At 49.1% G+C, this 19,604-nt stretch overlaps 1 protein-coding gene across 1 annotated transcript in view; it reads left to right on the top strand.

Annotated features, from left to right (window-relative positions):
* Positions 1-19,604, top strand: part of LOC102468553 (plexin-A4) — a gene marked incomplete at its 3' end in the record, with an annotated part of 320,452 nt that overhangs the window by 59,570 nt on the left and 241,278 nt on the right. The window contains exon 2 of the mRNA XM_006145084.2: positions 13,487-14,746. Within this exon, the coding sequence (XP_006145146.1) occupies positions 13,562-14,746 (1,185 nt within the window). The remainder of the gene's footprint in view (positions 1-13,486; positions 14,747-19,604) is intronic.

Raw genomic sequence — 19,604 nt, 5'->3', positions numbered from 1 at the left:
GAAAGCCTAGGGAGCTGAATAAGTGTTGTTAAGTCATGTGTGAGTGGATGTGGGCCACCCTTCCTACTTGCTGCATGGCCTTCTCAGCCCACTCTGAGCATACCCAATTATGCCACCTTCCTGGGCCCCATCACATGTGAGTTATCAAGGACTGGCAAAGTAATGACAGTGGCAAAAAAAAAAAAAAGTAATGACAGTGCAGAATAGCTTACTTTAGTTTTTTATTTTCATTTCTTAGAGAGAGATTTTTTTCCATAGGGTATGTGCACTTGCTGGAGAGACAGAGAGAGAAAGTGAGAAATCACCCAAAAGCAGAGATGGCCTGCCAAGATCCTTTCTCCTTCATTATCCTCTCTAGATGTTGGACACACATGCACACATGCCCCCATTATGCCACACCTGCTGGCCCCCAGAATAATTTAGTTTTTGTACTCTGATACTCCAGCTAGAAGCCCTCCTTGCCTTCTAGTTAACAACTGTGTACTCACCGTGGGGTTTTCTAGACTGATCCCTTCCCTCATGCTTAGATATACATTCTTTCGTGATGACTCTGATGGGTGGCTTTGTGGTTTAGAGGGACACATTGGACTAATAAAAGACCTGAGGTGTAGAAAGAGGAAGAGCCTAGCTTGGGGCAAGTTAATTAAATTCTCAGAGCCTGAGTGTCCCGCTCTGGAGCATAATCCCAAAAGGTTGAATAGGGATGGTTGTACCTTTTGGGAGTCATGAGTGTTTATTGCACATGAAGGAGCCTGGGGAGGGCAAAGTGTTACACAAAAGAGGTGGTGGTTGTGGGGATAGTGGCATTTCAGGCTGTGTAAGAGAAGAGGGCAAGTAAGAGCAGGAAGACGTTTTCCTCATGCTATGCATCTGCCCATGGAGTTGATTCACAGAGCAGTCTCAGAATGTTGTATCTCCCTAAAGACCTCCCAGGTCTTGTAGTGGATTGACACTCTCACACCTTGGTCATGAGGTGACCCATTTTCTGTCCCATTGACACAGCTTCTGAACCAATCCTGGAGAGGGGTGTCAGCATCCTCCAACATTAATCCCTCCTCTGCCTGGCCTTGCTCTGGGTCCTCCACTGACATGCTCTGTTTCATATTCTTGTCACCTGGAAAAGGAGGAGGGCACAACAACGCACAGGGGTGCCATGAGAGGAAACTAGTTGTGTCAGGAGGGCCAGCCAGAGGGCAGGGAGTGACAGGTTGAAGACCACATCTGTTTCTACTTGGCAGTGATGGCGTCTGGTGGAAAGGCACCTTTCTGAGGTCTTCACTTGTGTAGTGGGGGCAAGCGAGGGTTTGGAAGTTCCTGTTCTTTGCCTCATGTGTTGTTGGCATGAATATGAGGAGTCTTCATTTTATTTATTTATTTACTTTTTAGAATTATTTTATTTATTGTTATCTTTTTAAATTATTTTTTCATTTCATTTTCTTTTATACATTCAATCACATTGTTATTTGACTTACAAAATGGGTATTTCAACAGGTGAACATTGGAAAATGCATACTATGAAAAACTATGCATGGAGTTTTGTTTTACTTTGTTTTGTTTTGCACCCAACTACACTCACACTTCAGTTCCACTTTCTATAAACTTCTTGAAGTCCCCTTTTAGAGAAGTAGCATGAGGTCTCACCCCAGGGGGCCAGGCAGGAGAAAGGAACTTGGGAGATGGGAATGTGTTATTTAACTTGGAGACATTGCCCACGAAGGCATGTCTCTTTGAGCATTTGACTCTGCACGTGAGAGAGGGAAGATGACCTCCTATCTGGTGGCCAGGGACCTTTAGGCACACGCCAACATGTGTTCATAGAGAGTGGGCCAAGAACAGCCTCCTTAGGAGGGACAACATATTATACTAGTATTACTAGTCAATACTACAGATTTTAGAAATGCTTAGTGTCACCATGGTGATACACACTATTTCCAATCTTTAAGATGTACAAGCCCCTACTCTGCTACGCCTTGTGTATTTCCAGGTAGTAGTAGTGCCCAGCTCCAAAACTTTGTTGCAGTCATTCTAATTTTTTTAAGAAGCGAATATAGCTCTGTTTGGCTTCCGGCTTCAGCAGAGATTTCTGCCAAGATTTGAGGCATGCAGCTGAAATATGTTTTGTATTTTATGAGCTTTGGCTCATCCTGGAATTAAATAGCGCTAATTACATGAATATAGACCAGCAAGGCAGGCAACTGTTCACTTCCTGATTCTCCCTGGAATTGAGAAAGAAAAGGGGGGGACAGAAGGACAAAGGAGGTTTGGGGAGAAAGCCCTCCTACCAGAAAGCACTTGGAATTAAGGGTGCTGGCATTTGGAGAGTGCACCCTATGTAGTCAGTCCACACCCTATTGTGCCACTGTTTGGAAGAATCACAGGCTTCCTTGCATAAAGACTCCAGGGGGCTGGAAGGCTAGTGGCTGGACTCTGGGAGGCAGGTGGGCTCTGATGGGGACGTAGTGATGGGCTGATAGGGTGCTAAGGCATCTCAGGAATGAGTCTTCACTGGAGAGGTGCTGAGGCCCTACCATCTGGGAATAGGAACTCTGAGGCCCTACCATCTGGGAATGGAAACTCTGGGCTTGTCTTTTCAAAACTCTGTCTTCACTATCTTTTCCACACCTACTGATTTGGACTTTTTTTTTTTTTTTCAGGTAGAAAAGTTGAGTTAGAGATTTTACACCAGTCTGAGGAAGGGGATTTGCATTTCGTTTTCTTATTTGCTAAGAGAGTACATTAGGCCCTTGGGTTGGGAAGAGATTCCATGCTTAGAGGCTTCCTGTATGTCCTGCAAAGGTCCCCTGAGGCCAAAGAAACAAAGGCCCCTCTCTGAAGAATCAGTTCACTGGTCAGGCTCAGGGAAATGGATCAATGCCCGAGCTGATCCTCTGTGTTCCACCCCCTGGTCCTTCTCATTGTGACAGCAAATAGGCACCAAGGAGTGAGATTTAGGCCCATTTAAAAGGTGTTTTAAAATATTTATTTAATTCCATTTGTTATTGTTATTTGTTTATTTTTTAAATTTGACCAGAGAGAGAGAGAGAGAGAGAGAAAGAGAGAGAGAAAGGGAAAGCAAGAAAGCAAGCTGCCAGGTCTGGGACTCAAACCATGGTCAGTAGAGGCTTCCTGTATGTCCTGCAAAGGTCCCCTGAGGCCAAAGAAACAAAGGCCCCTCTCTGAAGAATCAGTTCACTGGTCAGGCTCAGGGAAATGGATCAATGCCCGAGCTGATCCTCTGTGTTCCACCCCCTGGTCCTTCTCATTGTGACAGCAAATAGGCACCAAGGAGTGAGATTTAGGCCCATTTAAAAGGTGTTTTAAAATATTTATTTAATTCCATTTGTTATTGTTATTTGTTTATTTTTTAAATTTGACCAGAGAGAGAGAGAGAGAGAGAGAGAGAAAGAGAGAGAGAAAGGGAAAGCAAGAAAGCAAGCTGCCAGGTCTGGGACTCAAACCATGGTCAGTCATGTGGGAATCTAGTGCCTTTAACCACCAAACCACCTGTCAGTCCCCTTAGGCCCATTTAACAGATGAGTCTGCTGAGATCTCTGGGGGAAGGTTGTGAAATTCAACCACAGCCACAGCAGGGACTCCTGAGGCTCCCCACAATGTAGATGTGGGCAGATGAAAAGCCAGTTTAAGCAAACATGCAAGGAGGCTCCAGAGAGAAACTTCAGCACTGGCTTTGTTTTCCAGTAACACCGCCCTGGGGCTTTGTCTTCCAGTAAACACCACCCTGGGCGTTATAATCCTCCCTGCAACGTAGCACTGGCTGGCACCTCTGCAATGGCCACTGGGCAACCTCCCAACTTACGGCAGCCTGTGTCCTGTGAAGCTTAATACGTTGTACTCTTACTTTTCTCATGCTTAGCCCAAGAAGAAGCTTGGTGGTCTCTTTGTCTCTCTCCTTCCAGAGATGCCATTTTAGTTTCCAGATGGGGAAACTGAGGCATCAAGAAAGAAGGACAGTCACTTAGCAGGACTGTGGCCAGTTAGCATGACCATTCTGGATGCCAGTAGTATTCTTGGCTGTGACGATTCCGAGAGGATACTTTTACTGGTGACATTTGCTGCCACATAAGCAGTTGTGCACCGACACTCCAGCTCCTCCCTTCACCCTGAAAGGAGACTGGGGTCTTGAGAATGAGAAGCTGGGACCAGCCAATGGCGTCATGATTACGTTGCTGGACTCCTCCATAATTGAACACGGTTTGAATCCCGGACCTGGTGGCTTAAAATTCACGCCAGTGTGTATGCATGCATGCCCAAAATCCCAAGAGAAGAATGGAGGAGACGGGATTGTGGTGTGGTCATCCCCCCAGGGGATGATTTCTTGCTTCCTGTCTCTCTGGTGAACACACACACTCTATAGCAAAAGTCTCTCGAATAATAATAATATAGAGAGAATGAGAAGCTTATTTGGCTTAAGACCCCTGGATGTGGTCTCCCTTACTGGGACCAGGCTGGGAGTCTAGTCAGAGAAGTGGGGAGGTGAAAGGGTGTGTGAGTTACCAGGAGGATGGCAGTAAGCTAAGCATTATCAGGCCACATGCTTGTGACAGTACTACATAATGAGGTGACTATCCCTGGCCCTTTTCTGTGACCCAAATGCCCACCCTAGTCTTGAGGCAGCTAAAGTGATGGCGAATTCTCCCTTTGCCACTGGTTGGGATGTCTTGAGCATCTCCTGAGATGTCCAGCCCCCTTTGAGGCAATGGGAGCCCTCTAGAGACAGAGCCAAGCTCCCTGGACAGACTCTGGACAAGGCGTTCCTGATGAGCTGGGCCAAGGGGCTGGGGCAGAAGGCTGTGGCCACATTGCTTCCAGGCTGTGCCATTTTGCAGAGCAGGTCTTGATGCCAACTCCAGCTGGGGCATCTGACCCCAAATTACTAGCCAGCCTGTCTCCTTAAAGGAGATGCAGGAGGGAAGTTTAGGACTCTGTCCACCCCAACCCAGGCTTCAATTGAGAGTGTTGTGTTTGTAAAGCTGCGAGCCAGACTTGGAGTAGAGACAGCCATTGCTTAGCGACTCTCCACTGGGGCACAGTGCCTGGAATATAAAGGGCTGCCTCCGTGTAATAATAGAGACCTTCATCTGGGGCCTCCTGGCTTGGGCTGCTGCTCCTGCTAGGCTGGGCTGGGAAGTGCACATTTGGCTAGGAAAGGATGGTTTGGCACCCTGGGGGAGCACCCTCCAGGCCAAGGACAGGGAGGCCTGTGGGAGGGAGAAAGGAGAAGGATAGTTTCCACCCTTAAAGGCCTCAGAGGTCCAGCTAGGACCTAATCTCTAAATGGGAGCATCTCTCACTCAGCCTCCTGCAGAGGCTTCTTCTAGACCAGCTCTGCAGGCTCTGTCCATGGTAATCGCACCCCCAGCCCCCAGTCCCCAGCCCCTAGGGGGCACAGTGCCTGGAATATAAAGGGCTGCCTCCGTGTAATAATAGAGACCTTCATCTGGGGCCTCCTGGCTTGGGCTGCTGCTCCTGCTAGGCTGTGCTGGGAAGTGCACATTTGGCTAGGAAAGGATGGTTTGGCACCCTGGGGGAGCACCCTCCAGGCCAAGGACAGGGAGGCCTGTGGGAGGGAGAAAGGAGAAGGATAGTTTCCACCCTTAAAGGCCTCAGAGGTCCAGCTAGGACCTAATCTCTAAATGGGAGCATCTCTCACTCAGCCTCCTGCAGAGGCTTCTTCTAGACCAGCTCTGCAGGCTCTGTCCATGGTAATCGCACCCCCAGCCCCCAGTCCCCAGCCCCTAGCCCCGTTTAATAAACTGGGAAGTGGATTAAGAGCCCTGTGTAGCTGAGCTTGCGGCTGAATTTTCCGGAACCAGGCTGGTTGCCTGGCGGCGCTGGGACTCTAATTCCATGGCTGGCTCCCCATTGCTCCCTCTCCCATCCTTTGTACCCTTCTTCAGCCTTTCCCCGACCAACAATTTCATATTTCTCATTGCTTAAAAGAATTGATGCAGAAGCAGAGAGCAAGCAGATTGGATGGAGGGCTCCCACTGCCCCAGCTGGACTGCTGCGTCCTGGACTTACACTGAGCTCTGACTGAATGGAGAAGTGCCCACCTGCACGTGAGACTGTCCAAAGACAGCACTGTGACCTTCTCTTGGGGAAACAGTCTCGCTTTGACTTGACTTTTATGCCCCTAGCAGTAATGATGGATTGCACAGCTATTCCCATACTCTCTGACTCTTTCTTTTGTGAATGTGCATTCTTTTCTGAGACAGTGACTAGGGCAGGGTGGCAGTGAGGGCCGGGACATGGCTGCAGTGAGGTGGGCAGACACTTGGGGACTGGCCATCCATCTGGGAACCAGACTGTAGCCAGCTATGCAGCTAGGCCACAGATGTTGCATGTAAATATGGTGCTCCAGAAAGAGACATAAAAATGACAATCCATGGCTCCCACTTCGAGAAAACAAGAGTTTAAAGTGAAAAGTGTAGACCAAACACGTGAATCTGAATGTATAGATTACAGATTGAAATAGAAATTTAGAAATGACCTTTGCCTGTTGTGCTAATTTGAATCAATGCATGTCTAAGGTTCCTTGGATGAAATAGACAGGAGGCCTCGTGGTGTTCCCACCCTGGCATGGCCCTTGGCTGTATGCCTACTCTGTATCCATCGACTTAACACTTGGGAACGGCCACCCAGGAACATGGATAATTGTTCTGCCTTGTCGATGTTGGCATAGTGGTCTCTCATCTTTCTGGACTTGGGGTTTGTAGTCTGGCTTTGGCACAAGGAATGGGGTTACTGACATCAGGAGGACTTTCTCTAGGGTCGGCAGTCTGGTGGATTCTGAAGAATAGAGGCCTTGAGCTCAGCATCAGGTTTGAATTCCTGCTCTGGAACACAGCATGCTCACTGTATTTCTGCTAACTGTAAGACACAAGTCCACCATTTCAGGGCCTCATGACAGTACTGGTTTCTTTCTTGTCTGATGTGGATGTTCCTGGTTGATGGGTGGATCTTAAGGCTCTACCGCTCCATAGGGTTTCAGACTCTTCTTTATCCAGCTGGGTGGTAAAAGAAATGGTAGAGAAGTCATACCTATTGGTTCCTTGTTTGGGTGTGGACATGTCATCATGACCTCTCATTCTATTGACATGGTCACCATGTGGAATTGTAAAGGTTGGGAAATGTGGGCTGCAGCTGGTGGCCTCCTCTCACTGACAACCTCACACCAACAGCTCATGCAGGTCCTCTGCTGGTAGAATTCCCTTTTACTCAGAGAAAGCCAATATTTTTCTGTTTAGGTGTTCAGCTGATTGAAACCCACTTGCACTACAGAGAATAACTTGCTTGACTCTAAGTCCACTGATTTAAATGTAAATCTCATTCACAAACATCCTCATAAAAATATCCAGAATAATGTCTGACCAAATACCTGGACACTATGACCCAGTCAAGCTGACACGTAAAACTAGCCATCGAAGTGATCTATAGTTAGCAATACATCTAAATCACACTCAGTACTTTTCTTTTCTGTGTGTGGCACACAAATATTTTCTCTTCTATTTGATGTCATTTTAAAAAGCACATGGTTTGGGACCAGCGGGCAACTTGGTGGTTGAGATACCGGATCCCACATGGCTGACTGTGCAGTTCAAGTTCTAGACTTGGCGGCTTGGAAATCGTGCTGGATACATCGGCATGTGGGCCCCAAATCCTGAGAGACTGGAGATGATGAGATGTGATGTGGCCATTCCCCCTGGGGGGTAAATTTCTCACTTTACCTCTATCTCTTTCTCTCCTTTTCTCTCTTTCTTTGGAGATCTCATGTGCCCTATAACAACAAAAACAGAAACAAAAACAAACTTAAAAACCACATAGTTAGGGGGCCAGCCAGTGGCATGGTAGTTATGGTGGATAGATCCCACATGCTCAACTCTATGGTTTGAGGATTGGACCCAGAGGCTTGAAAAACATGCCTGGCACATGTGTGTGCATGCCCATAATCCTTAAAGGAGGAAGAAATGGAGGAGAAGAGATTGTGGCATGACTGTTTCCCATGGGGTGTGGGTACTTTCTTACCCCCTGTCTCTCTTGGCACACACATGTGCCCTCTGGCAATATACATACATACATACATACATACATACATACATACATACATACATAAATGCATGCATATGTGACCCACTCAGTTAGTTTGCAGACTCATGGTGAACTCTGACTTGTAAATTGAGTCACCAGCCTTGAATACATGTCCGATTCCCTTATAGCAAAGGGTTCGAGGGTCAGGACTGTGCCAGGGGCTCAGGAAATGCACTGTGAGTGAGACTTCAGGTGCTCCCTCGGGTGCAACTTAACTGCGCTTGAGCTCAGCCAGGACCCTCCTTGCTCATGCCTCAGTTTCCTTATCTGTGAAGGGGGATACTTACAAACACCCCACCTACCTTACTGGGTTGTTGAGAACAATAGAATCAGAACAAGGGAATCAAGGTAATGTATATGAAGATACTTTGTAAACTCTCAAGTAATTTCGTGAGGTAATTGCTATCTTAAACCACTCTGTAATAACTTTCTTCTCTACCACTCAGGAGCTATTTCATGAAAATTAGTTTGAGCTCTTCAAAACTTGCCACATAAAACAAAGACAGCCCCGATTTCTTTAATCAAAATGATGATCAGCTTCTAAAAACGAGTCCCACGTCTCCAGAGAACCATCAGAATTAAAATCTGATTTCAAAGAAAGGAAAAGGCAGCAAGTTTGGGTTTGATTCAGGGTCTGTCTGTTCTCCTGCCCTCTGGCCCTTTCTCCACCTTCCTAGTTCTCTGAGTCCCTCGGGGGCAATCTTGGGTGTGACTGGGTCTCATTAATTGCCTTTGAGAATCGGAGCTGGGCTAAGCCGTCCCTCCAATGCTTTATTTTGAAACCAGCCAAGGGATGATTTGAGAGTAAAGGGACTGGCAGCTGTTCCTACCTATGGGCTTGGAGTTAGCAAGCTGGGGTGGGCATGCCATTGGGTGGTCTCTGTGGTGGGGGCTGCAGCCCCATCTTTTTTTTTTTTTTTTTTTTCCCCTCTCTCTCCTACTTCTCTCCTATGTATTTTCTAATCAGTCCCCTCCCCCGTGCGTAAAATGAGAGCCTGGCTATTCCCATCACACGTTATTGTTTCTGTGGGTCCCCTCCCTTCTAGGTGCAGTAATTTCAGGAGCCCCAGATGAGACTGATAAAGTGTTTGAAATGCATAACTGTGTCTCATTTCAGTGCCTAATAGAAGGCAGAGAATGAGCCATGGCACCTTTCTACTCAGTAAATTCATAATTATCAGCCTCCTCATCCCACCGCTCTACAGTAAGGCAGGCCATGTGGCAGGTTCAATACAGTGACTTGTGAGAGCGCCCTCCCAGGAGCGGTGGCCAAGCCCTGCCCCGCACCCGCCTGTCTGGAGTGAGGATTACCAGCCCTGGAGGAATTCCATTGTTGGCAGAGATGTTTTGAGAGCTGTGTTAGCCGGTGGGGGCATATGGTGCTCAAAGAGCAGTCTCTTTCTGACAAAGGCCAGGGAGCAGATGCTGGCAGGAGTTCTGATGGAGTCAGAAAACAGGTCTTGAGTGGGGGAGAGAGAGCACTGGACCCAGAGTCAGAGAATCGAGCTATCTCCCATCCTCCACTTTAACTCACAATGTGGCTTCCCTGCAATGTGGTTCACTCGACCTCTCTGGATTTCAGCGTCCTTGTCTCTAAAACTAGGGAGTGAGAATGTCTCTAAAATCAGAGAGTGAGAGTCATTATACTGATGCATGGTTATCTCTTTCGGCTCAAAAATGGAGAAGGTCCCACCAGGTATCATCTTGTCATCCTAATCCTAATCCTTCTGACCCTATTTCAATCTCGTTAAAAAGAACACCACCACCACTATCATTTAATAGGCACGTACTTTGCACCAGGCAGAGGGCTGTGGCTGGTGCTTGGTATCTTAATACTTTCAGAGGTAAATAATGATACCCACCTGGTAGGTGTTTTCTACCTGTGCGCTGGGACTCAGAGAGACTTTGATTTTCTCCTGCTGCTTGGGGGCGATGTCTTGGGATTTCTATATTTGGGGACTTATGTGCATTAAAAAGAGCTTCCAGGTGTGGGCTCTGAAATCGTGCTTTTTTAGAGAGAATACAGGTTTTGTAGGTTTGGGCTTCAGCTCTGCCACTTATTGGCCATGTGTCTTTGCAGAACTAAAGTTTCCTCACCTGAGCAATGTGTAGAACACTCCTGACGCCAGAGAACAGTTGTGATGGTTATATGAGTCGATCTGTGCAAAAGCGTTTGCACGGGGTCTGGGGCGCGGAACCTGCTCTGCAAATACTGGCCTCTTATCTGCTTCCAGCCCCTCTTTCTGTCTCTCAGAAAACAGCTGTTGAACTTCTAGTGGATGCATGGCAGGATTCTGGGAGTGAGAGAGACAGGCCCTGCCCTGCCCTCAGCTCCAAACGCTCCTTCAGCAGAGGCTCAGGTGGAATGGACAGACATGCAGAAAGGCTATTCTCGGAGGGGGGGGCAGGGGGGATTTGCTTTTTTCTTTGACATATACATTTCTTTTCTCAACACTATGCGTTTTAGTCTCAACTTCCCAGTGACATTCTGACAAGGTTTTGGGCTGTTTCTTTCCTGTGGAATCTTCTGTCTGATGCTTTCATGAATGGTGTTCTGCAGATGCACTCTTCTTGGCACACACCCTGGTTTGGTATGCCTGTTCTTTTGTCATTGCACTCTTGCCTCAAAGAGCCTTTCCCTTCCAGCACTGCATGTCTTCTTCAAGTTCACAGCTTGGCTGAAATTGCTTCCACTCCTTAAGACGTTCGTAGTATGCCCCTCACTCTCTCATCCCAAATTAAAAGTCCACTTTTCTCAGGTGGACTCCCAAAGCACTTCGTCCCGTGTCATGTAACTTCCCATAGTGTGCAATAGCTCAGGTCCTGGTGGCACCTGCCTGACTTGACTACAGGTTCTTGGAGGACCTGATCCTTGGACCCCCCTACCCCAGCTTATCCTGGGTGTGCTCTAAGGAAATGTTTGCCATGTGGGTGGGTGAATGAAGGCCCCTGGCTTGCAGGGCTGCTGTTGGTCCGGAGGTGCTCCACCTGTCGGGATCTTCCTCCTCTGATGTTTACTTGAGAAGACCTGTGTTTTTCAGTAGGGTTTGGGCTGGACTTTATCTTCTGATTTCTTCTGTTGGTATCTATCTAACCTTGTGTGTTCTTTCTGCTGGGAAATTTCTGTTGCTAAGTCGTCTACCACTTCCCATCCACCCATTTTCGAGGCGTTGGGGAGTAAACGAGAGAAATTCCACACAGCTAAGATCGCCCAGGTAGGATGTTAGCAGATTTCGTCCCAAACTGGAAGAAATCTGAAGCTGTCTGCTGGAAGCACATGCAGGGAGTCATTTCGAATAGACGTGAAGGAGACCGTGAGGACGGAAAGCAAATCTTATTCTGCAGGGAGTTACTTATTTATTTATTTACTTGTCCACTTCTTAAAGCATTTTTCCTCTCCCTTTAATGAAAACCTCTCAGAGGCGGCCCCTCAGTGGGAGGCAGCCAAGAGCTGCCTTGTTAAAATGACATTAGGGCTCAGAGCTGGCCAGTGTACCCGGAAGACGCGGTTACTGCCACAGTGCAAAGGGATTGAGGATGGAGTTTTTAATTTGGCCTCCCCGTGCTGGCCGGCATGGGAGGCTCGAAGGACGAGCTCTGCTGCAGTAGTTACGGGCTCGGAGGGCCCACACAGCAGCTGGGAAGGACGGCGCAGTGGCAGGCTCAGCCTTTGCTCTTTGACTGGCTCTGGGACTGCTGTCTGGCTGCAGATGGGCAAGGCGGGGGTAAACAGAGCTGGCTAGCAGTGAGAATCTACTATGGACTCACTATTCGGGTTTGAAGCCCCTCTATTGTTGTTAGTCATCCACGTTACGCAACTCCCCTAAGCTGCTTTCCTCAGCTACAAAGTGGGGATAAAATTGTGTGTCGGAAACCTAGGCAGGGTCCTGGCAGGAAGTAGAGACCACATGCAAACTTGGTCTTTTTTTTCCTTTTGTTTTTAATAAGTGGAGGGAGAGAAAGCAAGAGAAGGGAAGTGAGAGAGAGACAGGGTTATAACATTTATTTATTTTTTGAGAGAGGGAGAGAGAGAAGAGACCCTTAGCAGAGCCTTTCTATTCCTTGATCCTTTCCCTAACCTTCCAGCCAGCAAGGATCGTGGGTGCAGCTGCAGCTGTGTCCAGTGTGATCAGGTTGACCCGGGATCTGAACCCAGGGTCCTCCCACGTGGCTCCAGTATTGGGTAGGTGCACCTTACTCCCTGTGCCACTGTGGCTGGGCCAAGATAGGTATTTTCAACAGAGTCTGTGTTGTGATCTCCCTCCTCTGAATCTTAGCTAGGATTCCGGTGCTCACAGCTGTGGGAGCTGGTGTGTTCATACCTGGTGTTGGTTCAGGTTCCTGGGCCTTCCATGCAGCTTCCAGCCTTCGAGGGGTGACACTGTCTGTGGGCCACTGTGGCTGGGCCCAGAATCAAGCCCTGAACAAAGCTTAGTGAAGGGATTCCTCATCAAATGTGTCTCCCCAAGGGATCATGCAGTATTTGGGGTAGTGACAGTGAGGCCTGTTGTGCAGAGAAGTCTGGCAGAGATGTCTATGGTACCTGGAGGCTGGGTGAGAGGCCTGCTGCAGAGAACTGTAGGCTACTATAGAAACAGCCAAGGCAACAGCCCCATTCCTCTCTCCCTTCTTCCCTCCCGCCTTTGCCCCCTCCTGCCCTCTCCTGTCCCTCTTCTCCTCTCCTCCCATCCTCCCTTCTCTTTAGCCTCTCCTAATCTCTCCCTCCCTCCCCTCCCCCTTTCCATCTCCCCTATTCTCCCCCATCTCCTTCTTCCCTTTTGCCCTCTTCCCTTTTCCCTAGCTTCTCCGGATCTCATCTTCCTTCCCCTCCCCCACCTCCCCCTTCCTTCTTCTCCCCTCTCCTCCTCTGCTCTCCTCCTCCCCTCTTCTCCTCCCTCCAGTCTTCTGCTGGTGCCCCCATCTGCCTCCACCTAACCAGGCCCCAGGTCAAGCAGCCTGCTGCATAGCCTGCTGATATGGGGTCTCCTGGGCACAAGGGAGCGAGGGTGGTGGATCTGGAGGGCAGATGGAAGGGTTTGCAAAGATGAAATGAGACAGTCTGCAGAGTGCTGGACAGTGACTGAGACAGTCAGGCACTCATAGGCAATGACTGTTTGTCGTTAGCATCATCATCCCTGCTATTATAATGATCGTAATCATGTCACTATTATCATTTCTCCAGAAGTGCCCTCCTGGGGCTGCGGCCTCCTGGCTCTGCCTCTCTCCACGCCGACGGCAGGTGCTGTGACAGTTGGCCTCTAGCTTCCCCCAGTGCAGTGCGTGCTGCATGCTCTGAGAGTCCAGCCAGACGGCTGTGGGGTGAAGGATGACACTGCCATGTTAGCCAGCGTCACAGTTTTTCTTTTTTCTCCCGCAGGGGGGACCGCGCTGAGCCTGCAGCCCGGGAGACGGCTGTGCTGCGTGCTGCTGCGCCGCGAGGCCCATCTCCGGGATGAGAGCCATGCCGTGGAACTGGACTTGCCTGCTCTCCCACCTGCTGGTGGTCGGGGTGGGCTCCTCCACCCTGCTGCCCCGGCAGCCTCCCCCACCGGCTCAGAAGCGATCTTTCCTCACTTTCCGAGGGGAGCCCACTGAGGGCTTCAATCACCTTGTGGTGGATGAGAGGACAGGGCACATTTACCTGGGTGCTGTCAACCGGATCTACAAGCTCTCCAGTGACCTGAAGGTCTTGGTGACCCACCAGACAGGGCCAGATGAGGACAACCCCAAGTGTTACCCACCTCGTATCGTCCAGACCTGCAATGAGCCCCTGACCACCACCAACAATGTCAATAAGATGCTGCTGATCGACTATAAGGAGAATAGGCTGATCGCCTGCGGGAGCCTGTATCAGGGCATCTGCAAGCTCCTGAGGCTGGAGGACCTCTTCAAGCTGGGGGAGCCTTTCCATAAGAAGGAGCACTACCTGTCGGGGGTCAATGAGAGTGGCTCCGTCTTCGGAGTGATTGTCTCCTACAGCAACCTGGATGACAAGCTGTTCATTGCGACCGCGGTGGATGGCAAGCCCGAGTATTTTCCCACTATCTCCAGTCGCACGCTGACCAAGAACTCCGAGGCAGATGGCATGTTCGCGTATGTCTTCCACGATGAGTTTGTGGCCTCCATGATTAAGATCCCTTCAGACACCTTCACTGTCATCCCTGACTTTGATATCTACTATGTCTACGGTTTCAGCAGTGGCAACTTTGTCTACTTTTTGACGCTTCAGCCTGAGATGGTGTCTCCCCCAGGCTCTACCACCAAGGAGCAGGTGTACACATCCAAGCTCGTGAGGCTCTGCAAGGAGGACACCGCCTTCAACTCCTACGTGGAGGTGCCCATTGGCTGTGAGCGCAATGGGGTGGAATACCGCCTGCTGCAGGCTGCCTACCTCTCCAAAGCTGGGGCTATGCTTGGCCAGACCCTTGGAGTCCATTCAGATGACGACCTCCTCTTCACCGTCTTCTCCAAGGGCCAGAAGCGGAAAATGAAATCCCTGGATGAGTCAGCCTTGTGCATCTTCATCTTGAAGCAGATCAATGACCGCATTAAAGAGCGACTACAGTCCTGCTACCGGGGCGAGGGCACGCTTGACCTGGCCTGGCTCAAGGTGAAGGACATCCCCTGCAGCAGTGCGGTGAGTCAGGGGAGCGCCTGGAGGCTGGTAGGGTGGAGGGTGAGGACCCTAGCCTTGTAGCCTCCGTCCTCTTTTGCACATGGGATGAGCATATCTCATGCTCTCATTAGATTCAGAGAGTCACCAGCTCAAATGGGCCGAGCTTACAAGGGTCAGAGCTGAAAGTAAAACAGATTTCCTACCAGGGCGTTCTTCTCTGTTCCATATTGGCTGATTAGTTGTGAAAGGGAATGCTGGCAATAGGTGGGACTGTGTTAAGTAGCTGTGGTAGGCACGAGCATGGCTGAAGGCTAGATTATAGCATGTTGTAGTCCAAGATGTGTAGCCACCCTTCTTCTTCTTCTTCTTTTTTTGGAGGGTTTTTTTGCTATAGGGTGTATGTGCTCACCAGTAAGACAGAGAAGCATAGAGACAGAAAGCGAGAAATCACCCCCCCCTCCAGGGGGTATGGCCACACAGCAATCCCTTCTCCTCCATTCTCGGGATCCTGGGCATGCACACACACGCGCCCAGTGTTAGTTTAAGGCACTGGGTCCAGGATGCAATTCACACACGCGCCCAGTGTTAGTTTAAGGCACCGGGTCCAGGATGCAATCTGTGGTTGGCTACATGGGAGTTCAGCGACATAGCCACTACGCCAATTGCTGGTCCCTATCCACCCTTCTCAGTGATCAGGCTCTGAATCTCTTTCCCGGAAGCTTAGAATATAAACCCTGGAAGAGGGGAGAGAGGAGAGTGAGGAGTCACCCATCTTGGGATAGATATGAGATCTTTGGAGTCACTTTTAGTCCCTTTGTGTATGTTCAGGAAATGGGAACAGAAGTAAGGTACAAGAGTCCAGTGAACACACCAGGAAAACAGAACTTGCTTGGGAAAGGTTGTCAGGGGACAGACTGTATTTATTGGCCATGTTCTATGTGCACAGTGACAAGGAGGAGACACATGACAATCAGGACACAGCCAGAGAGCAGCACTGGGAGATGGAAGTTGTTGGAAACCGGGGACAGGTAGAATGAAGGGCTGGCGCATGTGCCTTCCATGGCCTGTGGACCCGAGGTGTAGACAGACCTTAGCCTGTGGCCTTGGTGGGTGACCACAGGTGAAATGATGACCCAGCCTTCTGCACCTCCCAGCCCAACTCACTCATGACCCAACATGAGAAGCATCAGCCCTTCTGTGGCTTGACTTGGTGTTCATCTTTTAAACGAGATGCTTTTTGTTCTTCAAATGACTTGGAAGGCTCAGTCCTTAGTATCTTCTAGGCTTTTGTTACCTCCTTTCAAAATGTACTGTCCATTTAAAAGATTCCGGGGGCCAGCAGGCTTAATGATTACTGCACTGAACTTCCACAAGGCTGGCTATAGTTTGAGTCCCAGACCTGGCCCCTTGAAAATCATGTCAGGTGTGAGTGTGTGTGTGCCCCAAATCCCAGAAGGAGAATGAAGGAGAAGGGATTACGGCATGGCCATCCCTACTGGGGGGTGATTTCTTTCTTTCTTTCTCACTGCCTCTCTCTGTCTCTTTCCATGTACCCTAGGCGCATGTGCCTTCCATGGCCTGTGGACCCGAGGTGTAGACAGACCTTAGCCTGTGGCCTTGGTGGGTGACCACAGGTGAAATGATGACCCAGCCTTCTGCACCTCCCAGCCCAACTCACTCATGACCCAACATGAGAAGCATCAGCCCTTCTGTGGCTTGACTTGGTGTTCATCTTTTAAACGAGATGCTTTTTGTTCTTCAAATGACTTGGAAGGCTCAGTCCTTAGTATCTTCTAGGCTTTTGTTACCTCCTTTCAAAATGTACTGTCCATTTAAAAGATTCCGGGGGCCAGCAGGCTTAATGATTACTGCACTGAACTTCCACAAGGCTGGCTATAGTTTGAGTCCCAGACCTGGCCCCTTGAAAATCATGTCAGGTGTGAGTGTGTGTGTGCCCCAAATCCCAGAAGGAGAATGAAGGAGAAGGGATTACGGCATGGCCATCCCTACTGGGGGGTGATTTCTTTCTTTCTTTCTCACTGCCTCTCTCTGTCTCTTTCCATGTACCCTATGGCAAAAACCAAACCAAACCAAAACAAAAAAGATAACCAGGCCAGCTGTTGGTGTGGCAGTTGGGGTAGCTGGATCCAACATGGCCAGCTACACAATTCTAGTCCTGGACCTGATGGTTTGAGAGCTACTCTAGGTGCATGTGTGTGAACACTCAAAATCCCAAGAGAGGGAGAAGTGGAGAAGGGATTACAGCATGGCCACCCCCAATAGGGTATGCTTTCTCATCTTCACCTCTCCCTGCCCAGTCTCTCTCTGGCAAGCATGTGCATCCTCTGGCAGATTTTAAAAAATATGAGTGTAGTTTGAGATAATCTAACTTATCATAATTTGGGAATAATAAAGGAAAATGTATCAGATGTACACATTTAAAAGGAAAAAAATTAGTTTAGGTTCAGAGTCTTACCATGTTGCTCCAGGTAGCCTGGAACATGTGATCCTCCTGTCTCAGCCTCCTGAATAGCTGGGACCACAATGATATACTGTACTTACGTGATTCTTGACTCCTTCATTGGTGGAACTCTGGATTAGGATAACGTATTTTGATTGATTTAAAGTGGGAGCTTACTGTTAAAAAGTAAAGCTACTTGCCAGGCAGATCATAAGGCACTGGTACCTTCCCTACAGTGTGTGGCTATTCCCTCAGTCACTGGCATTTGGGGTGGAGGTGGGAAAGAGGACAAAGGAACCCCACAGTCTGCCTTTGGTGCCCTGACACTTAGGCTCAGGTTGTTTTCCAAGTAGTGGGGCTGAAACTAAAAGATATCGTTCCTTCTTGGAGGTACTGAAAAGCTAGGAGGCCACTAATGTCACCAGGAAATAGGAGAGATGCATTGGGCCTTACAGGATGGCAACACATTGACGAATCAGAGCCATATCAGAGAATCAAAGGCACTGGATTATATTCCTGAGACCTCCAAGCAGAGGTTTAGCTTTTGGGAATGACTCCTGGGTCCAATATTTGAGGCAGTAGGTGATTCACTCAATAGAGTCTATGAGACAGGTTATGAACTCGGGGTCCATGGACTCTTCAAATGAAGGCAGTCAACACAGGTCAGGTGCTGTGCTGCAGGCTGCATGTGTGTTACCCACTCTAAGCTAGGCCCATGGGGACATGAATTAGCATGTTAGTGTCAGGAGACCCTTAAAGACCCCATGGTATAAACCTTCATTTTGCATCTTGAGACCCAGCAGGGTGAATACATTGCCTAAGGTCACGCGCCTTATGAGTGAGTGGCAGAGCCAGCACTTAGCTGAATCCCCCTCGCTGGTAGGGCACACTCACATAAATGCCCCATCCACATGCTCACACACAACCCGTGCTAGAAAATGGTGAGTTAATGTGCCTAAATGGCCCTAGTTCCTTTGAGATCAGAGAAGTGGCAATCTTTCACACTTTCCTGTAGAAAACTTGCTCTAAACCTGCCTTTTGGGACAATGCATGAGGAACAAATTCAGCCACTAGAGTCTGTCTGACCGCCCATGGGCAGGTGTTTGTCCTGCCCTTGCTCCCTGATGCAGTAAAAATAAAGCCAGGTTCATCACAGAAGTCTGCAGGGCTGCAGGTCCGAACACTATGTGGTAGCCTTGGAGGGAACAGAGGGAAAATAGCCGTGCTAGACAGGCTAATGCCAGAACTGGGAGTAATGGAGCCAGATAACAAGCTTTTGAGTTTTCTTTTGGCTTTAATTAGCCCTTTCAAGTTAGAGGCAACTTCAGGGCTGTGAGTTGAAAGGAGGAGGCCAAAAACTGCACAGGGCTGGGGCCGTCTCCCCAGCCAGTTTGAAAAGGCCAGGCTGGCTTTTCATGCCTGGTATCGGTTCCCTTTGATTTGGCCAATACCAGAGGCGCTTTGCTCGAGCCCTCTTGTTACAATTCATTTGGACTCAGCTCAGACCACACGTGTTTCATACAACTTCAGCCAGGCCAGGCTCCTGAGCTGCCCTATGGGGAGCTGCTGGCACTGTGTGCAAACCCAGCTTTCCCCCAACCCGCTCAGGAGGCTGTTTGGTTGATTTTCCTTTCCCTTTTGTCTCTGAGTCTGAAACCCCCTAGAGACCTGTGAAGTGGGAACCGAATTTCAGCTGACCTCTGTCCTAAGGGGTCTCTGATGCAGGAAAATGGTAAAGGGACAGCCAAGGCCCAAAGGCTGACATTTAGGATTGTGTTTCAGGGTGGGAGTTCCCTTTGGGTTTTATTGTAGTTACAACTTGGAAAGCTTAAAAGGGAGGGTAGGACTAGTAATCACTTTTAAACAAATTATTCATTTCTTCTATGAGAGAGAGACACACAGAAATAGATTGAGAGACAGGCGCACAGCCCCCCCACCCCCCCAAAAAAAAGGAGTTCACATTGCAACCCACGTCTATCCCCAGACAGCCCAGATCGTGGGCATGCCTGTGTGTACCTGGTGTATACAAGAAGGCCTTAGGACATGGACTTGGGACCTTCCCGTGTGGGTCGAGCATCACAGAGCACCATGTTACTGCTGCAGCACTGTCTGGTCCATAATTAATTTTTATTTAGCTCCTTGAGGTCCTAATACTCTAAGGCCGAATATTCATCCTGTGGGTCTCTGTAGGCTTTTCTGGCCCCTTCCATTCCCTGGGACCCACATCCTTCCCTAGAACTCATACCTTTAGATCTCAGAGCAGGGAGCAGTAGATCCACAGGCCCATGCCTGCCTCACAAGGTCCCATACTCCCTTCACGGTGTGCAGCATGAAGATGGGTGGGGTGGGAAAGAAAACAAGTGTGTGACATGACCAGCTATGCCATGGGCACCTGTGGAGCCACTCGGTGGGCAAAGG

The sequence above is a fragment of the Tupaia chinensis genome, unplaced genomic scaffold, assembly GCF_000334495.1.
Source record: "Tupaia chinensis unplaced genomic scaffold, TupChi_1.0 Scaffold000140_1, whole genome shotgun sequence".
Classification (NCBI taxonomy): Eukaryota; Metazoa; Chordata; class Mammalia; order Scandentia; family Tupaiidae; genus Tupaia; species Tupaia belangeri.
This window is presented reverse-complemented; position numbering and strand designations above follow the sequence as displayed.